Source organism: Anser cygnoides, chromosome 7 (genome assembly GCF_040182565.1).
Source record: "Anser cygnoides isolate HZ-2024a breed goose chromosome 7, Taihu_goose_T2T_genome, whole genome shotgun sequence".
NCBI lineage: Eukaryota > Metazoa > Chordata > Aves > Anseriformes > Anatidae > Anser > Anser cygnoides.
Genome location: NC_089879.1, coordinates 4,917,957 through 4,936,539, shown reverse-complemented (window position 1 = coordinate 4,936,539; position 18,583 = coordinate 4,917,957). Strand labels below are relative to the sequence as shown.

Below are 18,583 nucleotides of genomic sequence, written 5' to 3'. Positions count from 1 at the left end.
CAAAGTAAATAGAATAAAGTAAATAAACAGCCTAAAGTAAATAGAATAAAATAAATAAATAGGACAAAGTAAATAAATAAAGTAAATAAACAACAACAACACTAAAAACCGGAAAAAAACCCCCGCCGGGGGGTGTTGCGGCTGGGTCTCCCCCCGTGCCCGCCCCGCCCCGCCGGCCGCGCCGCCCCCGCCCCGCCGCTTAAAGGCGGCCGCCGCCGCTCCGCCGCCGTCCCGCTGCCTCCTTCCCCGCCGCCGCCTCCCTCCTTCCCTCCTCCTCCTCCTCCTCCCCCTCCGCCGCGATGCCGCTGTGGGCCTGGAGCCTGGTGCTGGCGGCGCTGCTGCCCGCCGCCGCCTCGGCCCCGCCGCCGCCGTCCCCCGCCGCCGCCTGCCCGGAGCGCTGCGAGCGGTCGCGCTGCCCGCCGCTGCCCGCCTCCTGCCCCGGCGGCGCCGTGCCCGACGCCTGCGGCTGCTGCCGGGTGTGCGGAGCGGAGGAGGGCGAGCCCTGCGGCGGGCCCGGGGTCCCCGGAGCCCCCCCGGTCGGTCGGCGGCGGCAGCCCGCCGTGCGGAGAGGGGCTGCGCTGCGTCGTGGCGGTCGGCGTGCCCGCCTCGGGCACCGTCCGCAAGCGGGCGGCCGCCGGGCGCTGCGTGTGCTCCAGCAGCGAGCCCGTGTGCGGCAGCGACGGGCTCACCTACGGCAGCCCCTGCCAGCTGCGGGCCGCCAGCCGCCGGGCCGAGGCGCTCCGCCAGCCGCCCGTCATCGCCATCCAGCGCGGAGCCTGCGGGCAGGGTAAGGGGGAGCGCGGGGGGGACGGTGCCCCGGGGGGCGGAGGGGTCTGGGTGCTGGCCCTGGGTCGGGACTGGGCCCCCAGGGTGCCCCCCCGCCGCCCCAGGATGGGGCTCGCACCGGGCGGCAGCAGCCTGCGGGGAAGGGACTGGCCTTGGCTCGCCGCTGGAGCTCGGGTCCAGTGGGAAGCTAGAGCGAGAATATGGGTTTGCAGCCTGCCACGCATCGGGGGGAGAGGGTGCCGCGTCCAGCTTTAAACCTCCCCTCCCACCCACCCCAAAATAAAGGGATGCTCGAGGATGCTGGGCTCCAGCCGGGGGAGTTACTTGCAGGACTTGGGAGGTCGGCGTGGCGAGGATCCCGGTCTGCGCGCCTTCAGCGCGCTTCGGCAAAATGCAGGAGCGCGCTCCCATCCAGGCACTTCATCACGAAGTAACGCCACGGGGAACAAAACCAGGAGTGTAGAAGCTGCTAAAATCTGATCGCAACGTGTCCGTGACAGCAGAGCAGAGCCGGCTGCCCTGGCCCAACTTAGCAGATGCGCTCTGCTTATTAATAATGGGTTTGCTAGGGAGGAGGAAACCAGTGACAGCACAGGAGGCTGGCTTGCAGTGCTTTTGGAGGACAGGAGTGGCCACTGAGGAGTAACAGTATAACGAATAGTAAGAAGTTGAGTGCTTTTGCTTTGGCTTTATGGTTATTTAGTTGTTATTGTAGTTGAACTGGGCACAGCTGAGTGCACCGCGCAGTAGCATGGGTTAAGGGGGCGAACGCTGGTGCACCAGGCAAAGGCGCGTGGCCGTGTTATGCAGCTGCCTCTCTGCCTGCGGGACTGCCGAGCTGGGCAGCACGGCCAAGTCTTTGGCCTCATTTCTAGGAGCGATTCGTGCAGGATGTGACACAGCAAGGCAGAAACGCACAGGTCGATAAGCACGGGATGGTCCTTGCGATGCGTCTTCTTGCAAGCCCTCATTGGCTTAAATCAAAGTTTAAGCTAAGGCTTTGCATTTGTTTCAAGCCACTCGACACATTCAGAGGGTAACATGTAAAAACAGCATGCAGTAAGGCTTTATTTCTGAAGCGGTAGTCAGTCGTGTTTTAGTGAGTGCTGTTTCCCTGAGGACTGATCCTCTGGATGCAGGCTGCACCATTTCTGCACTTCTTTCTTTACAAACAGCTGTAATCTTTTCTCCGTATTTAGCCCTCACCTCTCCAGCAGAATAATATCCTGTCTTATAGCAGCTTTGTGCTGAGCTTGGGCAGAACGCCGATCCTGCCTCAGAGATCAAACTCTTGTATCAGTACAGTCCCTTTTTGTACCCCTGTTTTCCCCCCCCCGGTTTAAAAGCTGCCTTGTGTTCTGTGGAACATTGCTGGCATTTAGTGACGGAGACAATCAAAGCTTTCACACTACAGTTTCCTGATCTGCAACATAATATAATGCCTTGTGATTTATTTTTTCTTTCCAGCTCTCAATTCCTGAAGCCAATATTGTTGCCTTGCAGCCTTTTCCGCTGAATGCTCGCAGCGTTTGAGCTGGAGAGCAACGTGCATCTGCTGTAAGCTGTGCAGAGAGCTTGTCGGGTGAATCGGCCCGGTGCAGAGCTCTGCTTGGCAGAGGAGCTCTTGCAGGACCACCAGGGTGCCTTCAGCCTTTCGTTTTGTCCCCATGCACCTCTGGTTGGAGCTGGGCTGCTTTTCTGTATCAGCAGGGACAAAAGGAAGGTGCTAGAGAGCAAACCAGTAGCACGTGGTTATCCCTAGTACACAGCAAACAGTGCTGCACACAGAGCTTTTTTCATATGCAAAGGACATAGAATAAAGAGAAATGGAGAGTTGGCTGAAAACCTCCAAAATAAAGAGAAATGGAGAGCAGGCTGTAAAGCTGCATTCCCTGGAGGCAGATGAAGGGCTGCTTTGAAAAGCCATTGCCTAATATGTGGCTCCTTACAGTTGTTAATTTTTTTTATTTTATTTTGAGTTCATTTTCAAGAGTGCTTTTTCTACCTGCAGATGGATTATCCTTGTTGAAATGTTTTTGTGTTCACAGTAACATGTCTTCATAAATAATCTAGTGAATACAGTGCAGTGACCCAAGGGAAGCAAGAGAATGGGGACGTAGAGAAAGCAAGCTTCCCACCGCATTAGTAGTTGGACAAGTAGAAAATGGGTGTTCCATGAAATAAAACTGTTGTCTTTTTCAGTTCCCACCTGTGACAGTCCCCTCTCTTTGCCCTTAGTGATTCTCAGTGCCTGTGTCCAAATACAGGGCATGCTGTGGAGAGGGCGAGGAGAGGCTGGGGAGGCGTTGCTCTGGCTCTGTGTGCATAAGGGGGGTGCTTTCCTTTGCAAAATAGGGATTTTGAGCCTTAAAAAGCTTGAAGAAAATTTCACCGGCCTCGGACTTAAGCTGTGGCGAGGGGGTGGTGGCGGTGGCACTGAGGGTGGGCTCTGGGTGCGGGGTGGGCCGGCAGCTCGCTCTGCAGCCAGGGACACGGAGACACAAGAAGGGCGAAATGAGCCGCGGCTGGCGAAATCCCGTGAACTGGTGAGGGCCAGGCCGCAGCATCCAGCCGGGACCGACGCAGGCCTGGCCTCCGTGTGGTGAATGCTTGGGATGGGAGCAGGGCCCAAATGCTCCTGGGCAGGCGGCGGGCAGGGTTACGTGCTGCTGGGGCTGTGCGGCGGCTGCTGACCCTTTCATTAGGGCCTGTGTCCCCGTCTGGGGAGGCGTGTGCGCCTCTGTCCTTCCTCCTTCCCCCCCCGCCGCATTGCTGGGGCAGCGTAACCGGCGGTACCCGTCCCGCTGGCGTGGGCCCTGTCCCCATCCCATCCCCGTCCTGTCTGCCCGGTGGCAGTGGACAGCCTCTGCAGCGGCTTCAGACCCGGGCAGACGTTCCCTCTGCCTCTGGCGGAGGACGTGGCCCTGCTGCTCGTACCGAAAACGCTGCCAAACGAGCCCCAGCAGCCCTGGCAGGCAGCGTGCGCTTTGTGCAGCAGGCCGGGCAGGACTGCTGAGCTGCGGCTGGGACAAAATGTAGTCTCAAGCTTAACAAAAAGACACCTTCGCTTCCCGTCAAGGGCGAGCGGCGCTGGCAGAGAGCGCTCAGGCCTGTCAAAGCACACGCAGGTAGAGGGCCCGCGCAGGGCCCGGCTCAGCACACGTGAAAATAAAATGTCACCAGAAGAAGGTGAACGTCCTCCGAGCAGAAGCCACGGCCACGTAAATAAATGTTGTCCCGCTCCCAGGAATGAGGTCAGCGAACGAGACCTCAGTGTTTTGCGTGCTGATGTTCATCGTGTTGGAGGATGTTTTCTTTTTCTTCTGCAAATATGTTTGTGGTGCTCTCGAGTCCCTGCTGACCGAGGGGAGTAGGCTGAGGACCTTCAGCACACCCTTCAGCCGGTTTTCCTTCCCCTCCTGGCCTCTCCCGGCGCCTTAGGGCAGCGTGCTGTTCTTTCCATGCTGTGCTCTGGGCAGCTGCCGCGTAAAACACAAATGGGCCCAGATCATCTTCTGACCTTTAATCAGAGTACGAGGAACGAAGTTCCTCACAGATGCTCTCAGTTCCTAACTTTCCTCTGACCGTTTCTGAGGCAGATTTGTAGGCTTTCATATTTTTATTAGACTTGTATTAGACTCGGGATGCCGGTGCCTGTCACAGGGCGGTCACGCTGCTCTGTCACAGAAGTGCTCACACCACGATGTCGCGTTCAGTTCGGTGCGTGCTCTTCTGCTTTAGGTTAAGCAGATCGTTTGCTCCTTGCACTGGGGGAAGCAGGAGGTGAGTTTGGGGGTAACCCTCGGTTCCAGGGAGGCGGATGTGAGTTTTGCTATTTCTTGTCATCACGTTATCATTTTGTAGCTCCAGAGATGATGGGAAGAGAAAAAAATCCATCACTCAAACTCAATTTCTTGCAAAGTAGCTGACTGTTCTGAAACACACCAGGCTGAATTGCGTCCAAGTGCCTCTGTATAATTATCTGGCAGAAGAAAATGACCTCAGCGGTCAATAAACCATTTGTCATTAATTCTCAGCCCTTTGGAAAAAATATATATATAAAGAATGAGATTGATGCAGCAAACAATGGGAAAGAGCAGTAGATGGAACTGCCTAACTTTGCCTGCCTGCAGTACTCACAGAGCTAAGTGGTCTGGCAGTGGTACGCCTTGCAGGAATGAATAACCAGGGCAGGAAGAGAAACTCGGTTGAGAAATCTGGGAAGGTCAGGAAATAAGCCAGAGATTTATCAAGAGGAAAGTTGATCTTGTTTTTGTGAACCAGGCTTTCAGCTGTTTCCCTAAAGATCATAACAGCCACGTCACGGTTAGCGTGCTGAAGAAATGTTCAGAGCTTTGCAGGTTGCTCGGCACGTGTGGAGCCTGTGAAAGTGACCCAGGAGGATGGAGTGGAAAGGAACAGGATGCACAAAGGCACTCCAGCACCACGGACGTCTTCAGCCTCCTTCATCTCCCTCAGTTACTGTGCCTGGGTGGTCTGAAGTCGTCTTCTGCCTCCACTGTCTCTTGTGGCAGGGGGAGAACGGGAGAGAGGGAGGGAAAAGGAGCCAAGTGCAGTGGAAATAAATAGCAACATATTTCCAGAAGAGAACCAATTCCCCAGCGTGGGCTTAAAAACTTTTCCAAAGCCAAGTATTCAGCTCTGAGAGGAGGGGACTGTAAGAAGTGGTTTGTCTGAAGAGGCTCACCTTTCCTCGCTCCACGTCTAGATTTCCTTCCCGGGGAGTAATTCGTTAGTCTTTAGACTTCAAACAGTGAAGTTAGTAAACACAGATTTTGGAACAAGGGAAGGTTCAGTGCTTTCATCTTCTGGGCTTTGAAATTTGAAGGTACCTGTGGACTGAGCAGGAGCGCTCAAAGCCGTGAGTAAGCAGGAGGAGTCGTGTTAAACAGAGCCTGGATGGGACGGAGGCAGCGTATCCCGAGCGGTTGAAGGAAAGAATCTGCTGTCCAAGAAATAGGAGAAGCTGGAAAATATTTTTCAAATGTGAGTTTATGTGTGCTTGGAGTGAAAGAAAGCGACGTTACAAATAGAAACCGGGGTACTGCAGAACTTAGCTTTTGTGGTAAATAAAGTAATTCCCTGCTCCCATAAATTGCTGGGGCCTCCAGGATGCCTGGCAGCATCGTGTGTCCCACATTAGTCATAACTGGGCCCAAGTCTACATATAATACTATTTTGGGGACTGTGTTCGGGATGTAGGGGGAAAAAAGGAAAACTCGATTTTGTCTTCTGGATAGAGGCCACTGTGATTCCCAGGTTGGCTCGCCCGCCTCAAAGAGAAGAACGTTTCTAAAAGGCAAGTCTCAGCTTCCCTGCACTAATAAACCATAAAATAATGCATTCATTTACGCTGACTGAAGATGTTCCCTTCATGTCTGTAACAGGAGACTTATAATAATATCTTAAACTTCCAAAAAAGGATACAGGTCGCTGATGGTGTTACTTTAAAGTTCGGTGACTTGGGAAGCCCTTGGCTTGCCGTCATTTTATCCTGTCAAATTCCATCAGGGTTTCTTGTTCCGTCTCCTGTTTCCCTGATCTTGTGAAGTTCCAGGAGCATTTTTTTTTTTTTTTTTGGCAATGTGAGTGTTTCCTGCATCCAGTTTTGCAGAAATAGGGATGATACAGAGCGACAGTGGTAAGAATTAAAAATCGCTCCGTGTTTCTGGCAGCAATTGGATTTGCGTGTTTTTACCGACAAATCGCCAACGGATGAAATAGTGCATCGTGTATCTACTAACCGTGCCTAGAAGCTATCTGATGGTCTGAAATTCAAAAGGGTTTATATAGCAGAGTATTAAGGGATCTCACAACAATTTGGAGAGGCCGATGTTGCCACCCCCTCTTACAGATAGCAAATCTGGGGCAGAAGAAGATAAAAATAAAGGGCTTTGCTCAGGGTCACCACCTAAGCCAGTAGCAGAGCTGAGCGCAAACCGAGCTTTCGAGTCTCTGCTCATTTTTCTGCCCCTGGCCAGCATAGCTGCTCCGTTTTCCATTACTTTTCTTTTCCATTACTTTATTTCTTAAACTTGCAGACTGCAGTTTTGGCAAACTTTTGCAAACAGCATTGATGATCTGTCAATCTGCTTCTGCAGAAAGTAATTTTGGAGAAGGCAAGGCGTGGGTGGAGCGTGCACCGGCAGGGACAAGAAACCCAAACAGCTCCCCCCCACCATCCCTCCCCGAAAGTAAACGCAAGCCCCCAGGACTCCCGCACTTCAACGTTTCTGTTGGTGAAGGGTTCATTCGTTCCCTTTTCCAGGGCAACATGCACACAGCTTGGCATGTCTGCGCATTGGGTGCCAGATCTGTATGTAGACCTCCGTCTGAAAGCAGTCAAGTGGGCAAGCAGGAGCCACTTACCAGTAACATGACAAATTTTCAGTGCCGCCTCCTTTCCGTAAATACCAGAATAGGGCGGCAGGAGCACAATCTGCATGAATCCAGTTTCGTTTCCCAACCACTCCCCGTTTGCTGATGCTGCATTAAAACAAATGTGGATGCTCCTAGAGTGACTCTATAGACACGCGTAGAAAATAATGACAGAGACGGGGGGACTTGTTCCCTGCGTAGATATTTTGTGGCCTTTGAGTTATGCTGGATTTATGTGTTGTACAATTATGAAGCCCCAGGCTATGGGCCATGTACATTTTATTACAGTTTTGAGGTTTCTTCTATAGATTTGATCCTTCTCTGTTGTCACCACAGGAGGAGTCTGAGTCCAAGTGGTGAAACCAGTCCCTCTGGCTGGAGAAGTTGCATCTAAAGAGTTTTTTTTTTTAAAGGTTTCTCATTAGAGAAAAAATGCTTAAAATAAACAAACTAAAACCAACAAAAACAAGAACTTTTTATACTCTGGTGTCTTCATACCAGGGTTCCTAGAAGCTGAAACTAAATCTCTCTTAAAACTCTGTCTTCTAGACACTCAGCGCGAAAATTTCTCACATACTTAAATTGAGACTTTAATGTTTTCATAATGTTGAGAGGAATTTTTAGAGATCAGACAGCTGCTGGTTACAAGTGGGGTGTCGGGATTACCACATCGTTGGTACCTAATTGACTTTTCAGTGGACTTCTTGCCCCTTCTCCCTTCTCCGCCTGCGATGCCTGCGGCTGGGAAGCGGAGCCGGGTGACGACCCGAGCAGGGAGGGACATAAACCGAGAGCTGGGCTGGAAAAAGGAGTGGAGGAATTATTCCTGACTCATCCGCTGTATTTTCAGCATTCGGCAGAGAAGAGAATACCACGTCTGCGCTAACCTGTCGCCTGAAATATTCTTTTAATCTGTCTGCAGGAAATAAGGCAGACTCTTTTCCATAACTACCTGACTTAACGTTTCTTAGTGTTTCCAGCTCGGCCAGCACTACCATTAACGATGTTTTCGAGCCCAGCACTCTGCCCGTGCCCTGAATTGCTCTTCTTTTTTACTTTTTTTCCTTTTCTTAGTCTTTCTCTCCGGTGCTGTGCCCTCCCCGAGCTTCTTGTGCGAGGCAGGGCCGGGTGCGCGGTGCCTGCCGTCCCCAGCAGAGCACCGTGCCCACCCAGCGCCTCGCCGTCACCGTCCTGCTGCTAATTTGTCATCGCCGATGAGCCCGGGCTCCGCGTTGTATTAATATGGCCATGTCGCTGCCCGGCAAGCTCAGGGAACGGCGTGTTCCCTGCGGGCTGTTTGCGCAGGAGCTGGGCTTGCTCCCACCTCGCCGCCGGTGTTTACAGAAGAAATCGCAGTTTCCTGTTGTGTTGGATGGAGCTGGATCCTCTCTGGATGCCTTCCCCCTGCTTTTTTATCCTCATCAGCTCGGGAGCCTATTGCTTTTGCTCTCGTATTTCTGCTGTTCTAACTGTGAGAGGTTTGGTTTTCTTTTTTTCTTTTTTTCTTTTTTTTTTTTTCAGGGACCGGGCAGTGTGCATGGTCTATAGAAGAATTTCTGGCATTTGGGGGAGGTTTTATAAACATATTTCCTCCCTGTGAGGCTCTGCAAGTGTTGCTGAAGTCCGTGACTATTCCTGTAGGATAAAATAGGGGTTATGCCCACTTTAAAGATAAACCTAAGACACGGAGGATTTAAATTACCGTTTTGCAAGTTGCGCAGAGACTGAGGAAAGCAGCTTAGATGCACGCAGCCGGGCTATTACTCCTCCTGCAAAACGTCCCAACTATTTGATATCTATCTAGCAATTCAATGGCTGATTTGCAACACAGATTTCTCCCGGATTTGCAACACAGATTTCTCCTGGATTTATATATTATTCTGCCTTTTAGCCAAGGGGTAGGAAAAGTCCCTGTATGGCTAAAACTTTACGTTTTGTATCTGAAGTTATATAGGGATTTCCTACAAGAAAGCTGTGGGCGTATTACCTTAGGTCATTGACATTTTGCCATTTCCAGTGGAAAGACAGACTTGAAGCACACTGGAAATGGATGCTGAAGGGGTCTGGTTCTCACTGAGAAAGAAGCTGGGCTGAGGAGACTGGAGCAGTGCTCTCTGCAGACCCTCTGCCGATGGTTTGCTGGTGGGGTTCGCTTGTTCTTTCACACTCTCCTGCCTGAAAATCATCAAAGTCAGTTCTTGTTCTTGAGGACAGCAATTAAAATGTGTGACTCACCTTCATTTTTGTCCTCAAAAGCGCAGTTTTATATAAACAACTGCACTCTGGTCTGGAAACTGTTGTATGCTCATGTTGTTGAGAGCTGTTTTCTTCTATGAACATTGTATAGATTCCCTGGTTTGTTTAACTGGCACCTTTTTCACATATACATTTAAAATCAGCACTCAGAAATAAGGGTTTCTGGCTTTTGTATTAGCAGGGAGAATACAAAGTTTGAAGCCTGTTACTTGCAAGATTTGTGACGCGCGTGACACAGTCCTTGTGAAAGGTTGCCAAGAATGAATCGATCATCTAAATATTGTGGAGACGAAAATTGCTTTTTGGCATGAATGCAAACTTGCAAAGGTGAAATAGAGTCAATTTCATTTAAAATCCTCATTTCAGTCTTGCAGTGGCTCTTGCTGCAGGAAATATGTTAAATGACTACCAGGTTTGTTCAGTTTACTGTTTGGTAGAATAAGACACTTGGAATCTCTCCGTTATTTAGTGCTATGTAAATATTTTTGTTGTTAGGGATGTCACAGTAATACAGACTATCTTCTCAGAAATCAGTGACATTTCTTTACTTTCTCCTTTGATTATACAGGAAAAATACTGATGTAATGGTGGTTTTATTAGCACCGTACTGCGGTTTAGACCTCTCAAAATTCCCTCCGCTGATCTCAGAACAGTTCCTGAGCAAATCGTCTGCAACATGTAGAACGTTGTCTTCTCTTCTTAGTGTTTTTCTTGCATAATATCCTTTTCTGGTTTCTTACACAATATATCCTTGAATAGGAAGTGGAATATTTAGGCTTGCAGTTTTATGTTTAAAAAAAAAAAAAAAAGAAAAAAAGTGGCAGCAGATTCCCATACATCACTTTTTCCTTGTGTCTCTCCAGCGGAGCTTGCTGATAGCACCGTTTTCAGCGTGAGCTAAGCACATTTGCTCCAGTTTTTGTTTCCACAGCAGCGTCAGAGGTTTGCCGCTTTCCTATATGACATGAATGGGGGTTTGTACAAACAGCCGCGGTCGGAGTTTCATTTGGGAGGGTGGAAGTCCTCCAAGGAAAACTTTACGGTCTTGTGGTTTGTGTTAGTAGTCGCCGATTCTGCCAGCCCAGAGGTTCTGTGAGCGCCTAAGCCCTGCTGGCTTCGTGCTGCGGGAGCCTGGCGGCCGCAGGGAAACCCAAGCTTTTCTTTCAGACCCCGGCGTGCATCCGTACCTGGGGCGTGTGGACACAGCGCTAAGCAAGCAGCCAGTGCAGGGAGAAGCAGTCATCTATTTTCAGTGACCTGGAGCTGCTTAATACATTTAGCTAGCCCATAAGCTGCAGTGGCTCTGCTCGTCATACCCTGTGTGACTGGGCAGGGACAGAAATCAGTCCTGATCTGATCGTCATGGAGCCTACGGGAGAGGAGAGCTTGGCTGTGGATCCCATCTGGGTCCCGTTTTCTTCTGGGCTGATGTTAGCAGGCTGTGGGATCCCGGCCCTCGGGCTGGTACCCATGGGTCTGAGGAGCGGGCTGGGGGAGAAGCGGCCCCCCAGTTCAGCTGCAGTCCAAAGGAGATATTAATTTGGTTCCCCTGAGAGGAGGGGGTGTTGCCCTTGTCCAAAATGAAGTGCCTTTAGGGATGAACCCGGAGGTGGCCCTCCCTGCAATTTGTACGTGAGCATCTTCTCTAACAGGTTTTAAAATATGTATATCGATGATTGCAGCTATCTAGCTGATTTTTGTTGTATGCAAAGTTTTTTTTTTTTTTTTTAATCTTAACAGGAATGAAGTGTTCATGCTGTTTTTAAAGAAGTCGAAGGCTCCGTTCCAGACTGAATCTGGGCTTTTTGACTTAGACAGGACACGAGGCTGTCTGGTGTGGTCACCTCCAGGGAGGTGGGGAGGGAGAGACTTGCTGGTGGCTGCCCGCCGGGTAGGTGTGTTGTGTCTCAGTGCAAAACATTATCCCTCTCACATCTGCTAGGCATGCATCAGGGGGCGCGTGGAGAATCCCCTTGGCTGTCAGCAAGCAGGGGAGGACGGGCAGCACGCTGGTCCTGGATGGATGAGAGCAGAATCCTCTTGTTTGAGAGGGGAAAAGCTCAGAAAAGTGGATGGGAAGATCTGTTTCTGTGCCTACAACTTGATGCGAAGGGCTGTTCTCATGAGATGTGGACCTGCCTGTGTGAGCGGGTGCAGTTCTCGCAACTGAAGGGGAGAGGTTACTTCCAGGAGATTTCTATCTCCAAAGCATCCTTTCAGTTTAGCTCAAAATATTACCAAAAGCAGCATGTGGGAGATGTAAACATTAAAGCATCAATGCCACTGTGAGTCATGACCTAATCAAAACCTAGATCTTAGTATGCTCTTTTGGCTCCTCTTTCTGAAACCAAATTATTTTGGTTGTTTACAGCGTCTTGTGCTTTTTTCCATGACTTGGTGTTCAGCCCTTCCTTTCAGCAGTTTGTTTACTGATATTAGCACCATTAATGTCAGTTGGCAGAGATCTTCCCTTTCATTCAAGGGCTGACAGCCAGCACACCTTTGAAGTCCTTGAAAATTTTGTTGCCTTGGGAATTTTTCATGCTGTAACCTATTTATGTTTTTAAGTCAGTTTTTGGTCATTAACTGAATTCACAAGAATCATCTTATTAATGCCATTAATGAAAGTTTCTTAACCATGCTCGTGGGCATTTAGGGCATTGTGCAATAGTTCAATAAAAACATTACAAAACGCAAATAATCACAGCATATAAATAGACAGAGAACAGTCTGCAGAGATCTGAACATCGAAGCCTGAAGGTATTTAGGAACTGGAGCTTCATTCAAGCCCACCTCTCAGTGTTTCAAAACAAATAAACAAACAAACAAACCCACAAAGTAATAAAATGAATCTACTAGGAACAAAACTCCAGAAGGGTGTGGTTTAAAAGAATATATATGAAAAAAAGCCAGAAAACTGGGTAGAAATATTCACACGGATTCAACATCAGTTATACCAAAGAAGCAGTTTTTAACCAAAAAATCTACAATTTAAATATGGAATTAAAGAGCTATCCACCTGCTTGTCAGGTTCCCTGTAAGTCAGGATGGGCATGGTGATTGTATGTACTGGAATACACAGACACGGGATTAAAGAGTGAAAACCATGTCATGAAAACCTCGGTAGCCTGTGCCTGCCGGTGTTTCGAATCTGAGATAAAATTGGTGGCTGTGGCTTGGAGGAAAGATAAACACACCTCTCAGCTCCCACGTGCATTGCTCATTAATCCCAAAGAGCAATTAGCTATGGTGAGCTTAATGTGTGTACCTAACGGTCAAAGAGGATGCATACACGTGTTGCTTTTTTTTTTGTCTGTTTTTCCCCCCATGCTACTTTTTCTCAGTCTTAGAAGAAATTTTCATCATGTTAATTCTTTTACTATTGCCTTTAAATTCTGTTTTATACGATGCTAAAGACCAGTTGCTAGGGATTTTTTTTTTCTGCTGGTGTTCATCAATGAATTCGTGTGAACAGCGCTTTGACTTTTTGTTTATTTGCTTCAAAAAGGTATGTTTTCCATTTAAGTGGGCAGTCGTTCAAGAGCTGTTGCAAAACTGTGTTACACAATGCAAGAATTCCTAATACATAAGCAAAGGACAGGCGTGGTAAGCTTTTTAGGTCAGTATGCCATGAATCAGTATTTATTATCTAACTTTTTCACGGTGTGAAATTTTGACCTTTTAACTGTGCAGCTTAGTTTGGGACTGCACAAGCTGGTTTATATGCAGAAAAGCCTCATTTCTGAAATCTTGGCATTCATAGCTGCAGACTCAAAGTGAAGGCAGCTCTCTGAGATGAAGTATTAGTAGTCTCACCATGTACAGCTTAGGCATCCTTTCTCTTCTTGAATAGCCGAATGCAAAAAAAAAAAAAGACTGAAGACATAAAAAACCTGTGTTCCCTGTGCAGTTTCCCTCATCTGTGGCAGCTCTCTTTTTCAAGGGCAGGATGTGACCTTTAAATGTCTGCAGCGCTGTAACTTAGACAAAATCATTTTAGAAGCAGTGATCAAAAAGCGTATTGATGGATATGGTCATGCCCCGTGGCGTTTTATCCCAATGTCACGTTAATCCAATCTGATAATCTGTCCAAGCTCCTATTCCATGTGAGTGAATGCTTCCAAATGCATTCTCAGTGTGGTTCTTCCTCCTACCAGTTTTCCAAAACACGCCCATTGTAGTTGCCAGCTTTACGTTTAGCGATGATGTGGTTTGTGTAATGCTGGGTATTTCTAATAAAGAGAACACAAATCCTTTGGATGAGATGTCTGTTAATCAGAACACCTTTATGCCTTTCTGATATTCAAGTCCAAGGATAATAGTTTAAGCACAAGTCTGACAAAGCACAGAGTACTTTTGAGGAAAGCAGTAGGTGAAAGCCCTACTTTCCTGATCAATGTTCTTGTGTCGTAAAGCAGATTAATGTGTCCAAACCGTGATCTGAAACTGCATAGTGGATTATGTGGTTGCTGCTGCCGCTACTGTTCATGACTGATGGCATTTCAAAGCACTTGAGGTGCTTCACAGGGTACAAATGGGAAGAAAACAGATTTGTGAACGGTCAGGTGGTGGCAGGGCTGAGCCATCCTCCCAGCTCCTAAGGGGAGAACATACCAACCGGTGTTACTAAACCATCTGAAACCCAGTTTTCACCCCTGAATCAAGCCAGTATCTGGTAAGAGCAGCAGTGATTTGTTCCAAACCATTCCTCTAAAACTCCTGTAGTGGGCTTTTGTCTTCATCACATACGTAAACAATTTCAGATTTTTCCAGTCTGGTTTTAACGGATAATGTGGGTCATCCAGCTATGGAAAGCGGGATTATTTCAGAGGAGTCCCACGTGCCCTACAGCTCTGCGAATAAATCCTTCTGTTACACTGTCCCAGGCACCTGCAGCATCCACAAGCTGCTTACTGCTTTAAGCCGTGGATTGAAAACCCAAAGGGCAGGGATGGATGGAGCAGCACAGCACGTAGTACTCATCTGGAAGTCAATCACCGATTTTGTTTGTGCCTTTGTAATGCAAGATGTGTCAGATAAAATGGGAGTACTGGTGAAAAGAGGGGGTTCTTGCCTCTAGGGAAGTACGAAATAACTCCTTGGAGGGACAGATTACTTAGTTGCTCCCCATTTAAAAAAAAGTTGTATCCCTGACCTGTGAGAATGGGAAGCTGCGTCAGAGTTGTGTGTTTTTTCCAGAGATTTTTAGCCATCCGGTGGTGCAGACAGGTTTTCTGTCGGCTACAATAGGAGTTTGGGATCCAGTTGCTTTTGGAAATCCCAGTGACCCCTCTTGAATACTCGGTGGCCACGTGCTTTTGTGTTACAATACTGCCCAGGAATGCAAAGCTTTGCGGTCCCATTGTTTTCGTGCCCGTATCTATTTTTACAGCTCCGGGGGTGGTTCTGTAACTCCAAAGTCCATGGGCCCCGCAGCCCGTGGCCGGCGGGCGGCCCTGTGGTGCTTGCCAGGGGCCTGGTGGAGGCCTGGCATCCGAGGCGTGTTGAGGTGGCATCGGGAGAGGCCACACAGCCCTGGGACCTGTGCTTAGCTTTCCCATCTCGAGGCTCAGGCAGGGGTTAGGGCCTTGTTGTCCACGTGCCGAACCGGGGGAAGCCCGAACGCAGCCGGTGTTGCAGCCCCGCTGCCGCCTCCATGGCAGATTCGCGGCCCAGTCATGCGTGATTGAAACGAGAGGTGCGCGCGGGCCCTTCTGCTGTCATAGCAAGGCTTGCTGCCCCTTCTGTGCGAAAAGCCAGAGGGGGTCCTGCGGGGCAAGGGGTTGGTGACGTACAAAGAGGGGAAAAACACCCACACAGGGTTTTTAATTCAGGTGTTTTGCAATGGTCCTCCTCCTGTCGCTTCAAGAACTCATGACATGTTTTCTGTTTCTATTTCAGGCCAAGAACATCCTAATAGCCTGCGGCATAAATACAACTTTATTGCAGATGTGGTGGAGAAGATAGCTCCTGCTGTGGTTCACATTGAATTATTTCGCAAGTAAACAAGATGCCCGGTTTTGATTTTGTATTCCTGAAAACAGCTGACTTTGTGCCAGAAATGTTAATTAATGATATGGAAGAGCACAGAGGTTTCTGAGCTGATAGATATGGCATGTGTAAGAATTAAAGATAATTTAAGAGTCCTGGCAAAATAAATAAGTAAAAATTAAACTAATGCATGTACATTATCTTGTTAACGACAGCAAGTAATAGCAGATATTCAAAAGCATCAAAAACACCACATTCTTTTTGGCTTTGTATTATTTGGAATGATATGTGATCTTGCACCCTTTTGCAGAGAAAAATATTTATTTCCCGTGTCTTTTAGACTTCCTTATTCGAAGAGGGAGATTCCTGTTGCCAGTGGCTCAGGGTTCATCGTCTCAGAAGACGGACTGATAGTGACAAACGCCCACGTAGTCACCAACAAAAACAGGGTGAAGGTGGAACTGAAGAACGGTGAAACATACGAAGCTAAAATTAAAGATGTTGATGAAAAAGCTGACATTGCACTAATTAAAATAGATGCTCAGGTGAGTGAGGACAGTGAGCAAGAGACATTTTATTCCTCTTAACATACTTTTCTAAAAGCTATTGCTGATTTTGATATTTAAATGAGAGAGCAATAGTTCGGCGGTGTGAGTTTTAACCAGCCTCAAAGCTAATAGGGTGGATGTGCATTTTTTAAAAGCCAAGTTTGTGATTGCTAGTGGTTTATTTTCTGACCTCTCTGTGTAATGCAAGCAAGCACCTGTCACTTTTGCGTGCATCCTCAAAATAAAAACCAACAATGTAGTTTACTGGTTGATCTACACGTGCTTTGGCTAATGTAACTCTCTTGCTCTGAGAGGAAATTTTTGTGTGTGGGGGGTTGTTTCCTTGCGCTTGGTAGAGAGAGGTATTAGTCTTTCTCATGTGCCTATAATGAAGTTGCCAAATTGCTTTTAGGAGATAAGTTTGTGCGCCTGAAGGACTTTACCGCACAGATGTAGACATTGAAATGGGAAAGTATCCTAGGAAGTATCTTGAACATTCAGTTTAAAGCCAGCTTGGAAAGGTGCTCTTCCACTGCAGGTGGCTTTCAGAACAAAACAGAACACAACTTCCCAGCAGTCGTCTTCAGCCATATCAGGCTTGTGGCTCTCAGCAACAGTAGAAATATCGTCATGTTGTTCTGCACATGTGTAGTGCAAGTGGAATACTGTGTTGAAATACGCCTGCATGCTGTAGATGAAGTTAGATGCATGTGATTGCTTGAGGTTCTGCTCATATTGGTTTCCCTTGTTTAGACTTAGTTAATAACCTCCAAATTTAGTGGGCAATAATATGCTGTGTGAAATACTTGACTCAAAAATGTGTAGATCTTGCAGGGTTGTTTTAGTTCAGACCTATTCCCCAGCGAGGTCAGAAGTGTTTGTTCCAGAGTTCATGACTAACTCGGACGTCTGATGCAGAACTCTTGGATGACCCAAGAGATGAAGTACTCCTGCTGCTCCCTTGCTACTTTTGTAATTTAAAGGCTCTGTCTTATTTTTCTTATTTAAAAGCTGCGTAACAGCAGCATGGCAAAATATATATATATAATTTTTTCCTGTTTTCCTGAGGCAACCTATTTAAATATTTACCAATTGTTTATTTCCTTATTTTATAGTGAAATAAGCAAAAGCAGGTCAGCAGATTGAAAACATTGACAAAGCAAGGGGAAAGATCCCCAGGATGAGAATTGACAGTTTTAGGCTGAGTGAGATATGGCAGGGATGGAAGGGGCAGCTGGAGAAGTGATTTAAAATTGGTAGCACAATATTAAAGGAAAACAGAAAGGAGTGGTGAGAAGAAAAGGGCTTAAATGGTGATAGGAAAGTAAACTTCAGAGAAAGAAGCTGCTAAGTTAGAGAGAGAGGAGAGACATTGAACTGATGCAACAGATTGTTTTGAGGCCATCAGAAGACAACTGACAGAGTTTTGTGTTATCTGATACTCTAAAGAAATTGCTCCAACATTTCCCTGGCACTAGAATGCCTAATGGAAGAGCCTGAGCACATTCAAAACAAAACAACAAAATAACCCCAAAACATAACAGACCTCACTTGTGCAAACAGTGAGCGCTTAAGGACCCAGGGAGGCTTCTGCAGACTCCTTGTGGGCACGGTCTCAAGAAGAGCCTGGCTCTTCTGCTCTCCTCTTCCCACTTTTGCAGCTCCATCAGCTGCTTGCGGGAAGGGAGAATCTGGAAGACTGGAAGCAGCTTGGAAAAAACAGAATGCAACCAGATTAGTTGCCTGTGGTGGAAACCACTGCTAAGCAGGACTTTTGAATTGGTGATTCTAGTTGTTGCAAGATGATAGACTCATCTTTAAAAAAATAACCTAAAAAATTGCAGCTATGTAATTAAGTGATAGTCACAGTTTTATTCCATCAGTTTAATATTTGAACATAACTGTGGCCCTGCTTTGCAAATGGCACACCAACGAACGGTCATTTTACAAGTGTTTATCGTTCCAGGTTATTATCCTCCTATGTTGTTCAGTCATGGAACAGAAATGATTAGATGATTTTTGATCTGACAAGCAGTCGCTTTTACCTTTTTTTTCCCTTAAAAAAAAAAGAAAAAGAAAATCTTCAAAAATTCATAGTTCTCTGTATACAGCTTGCTAGCTCAAGACACAAGATGGTGTTTTTGGCTTGATGCTCTGACTTCCGAAGCTGGCCAACATAGCGCATGCTTCAGATTATGAGCATTGTAACCTAATTCACTCACACATACTTGCAAATTCTTTAAGGCAGGGAATGTTTTCTGTCTTAGAGCCATCATGAGCTAAATCACCTAGATATTTCTTGTTTGGGGGAAGGAGGGATCAGCACTTTAACATTATTTTCTGTGAGAAAAAGCGTTGATTTTAATGAACTAATGAGTGTTGGGAAGTGTCTTGATGCCTGGAGGCTGGACTCTTGCATAAGGAAATGAGCGGGCCCCCGCTGCCTTCCTCGTATGATGTCAACTTAGCACATCCATCTGGGTAGCAGGAGATCAAATATCATGTCTCTGCTCAAAATTAGACAATGCAAGGTTATATCCATAGTCTGCTGTACCCTTGGTAAGTTTCCTATCAGTTGTACAACTCTACCTTCTGTATTGTTC

General features: G+C 47.5%; 1 protein-coding gene across 1 annotated transcript in view; it reads left to right on the top strand.

The window, feature by feature from the left end:
• The first annotated feature begins 239 nt into the window (after positions 1-239).
• Positions 240-18,583, top strand: part of HTRA1 (HtrA serine peptidase 1) — a 31,256-nt gene continuing 12,912 nt past the window's right edge. The window contains 4 exon segments of the mRNA XM_067000489.1: positions 240-539; positions 541-787; positions 15,343-15,442; positions 15,773-15,977. Of these exon segments, the coding sequence (XP_066856590.1) occupies positions 300-539; positions 541-787; positions 15,343-15,442; positions 15,773-15,977 (792 nt within the window). The 5' untranslated portion in view covers positions 240-299.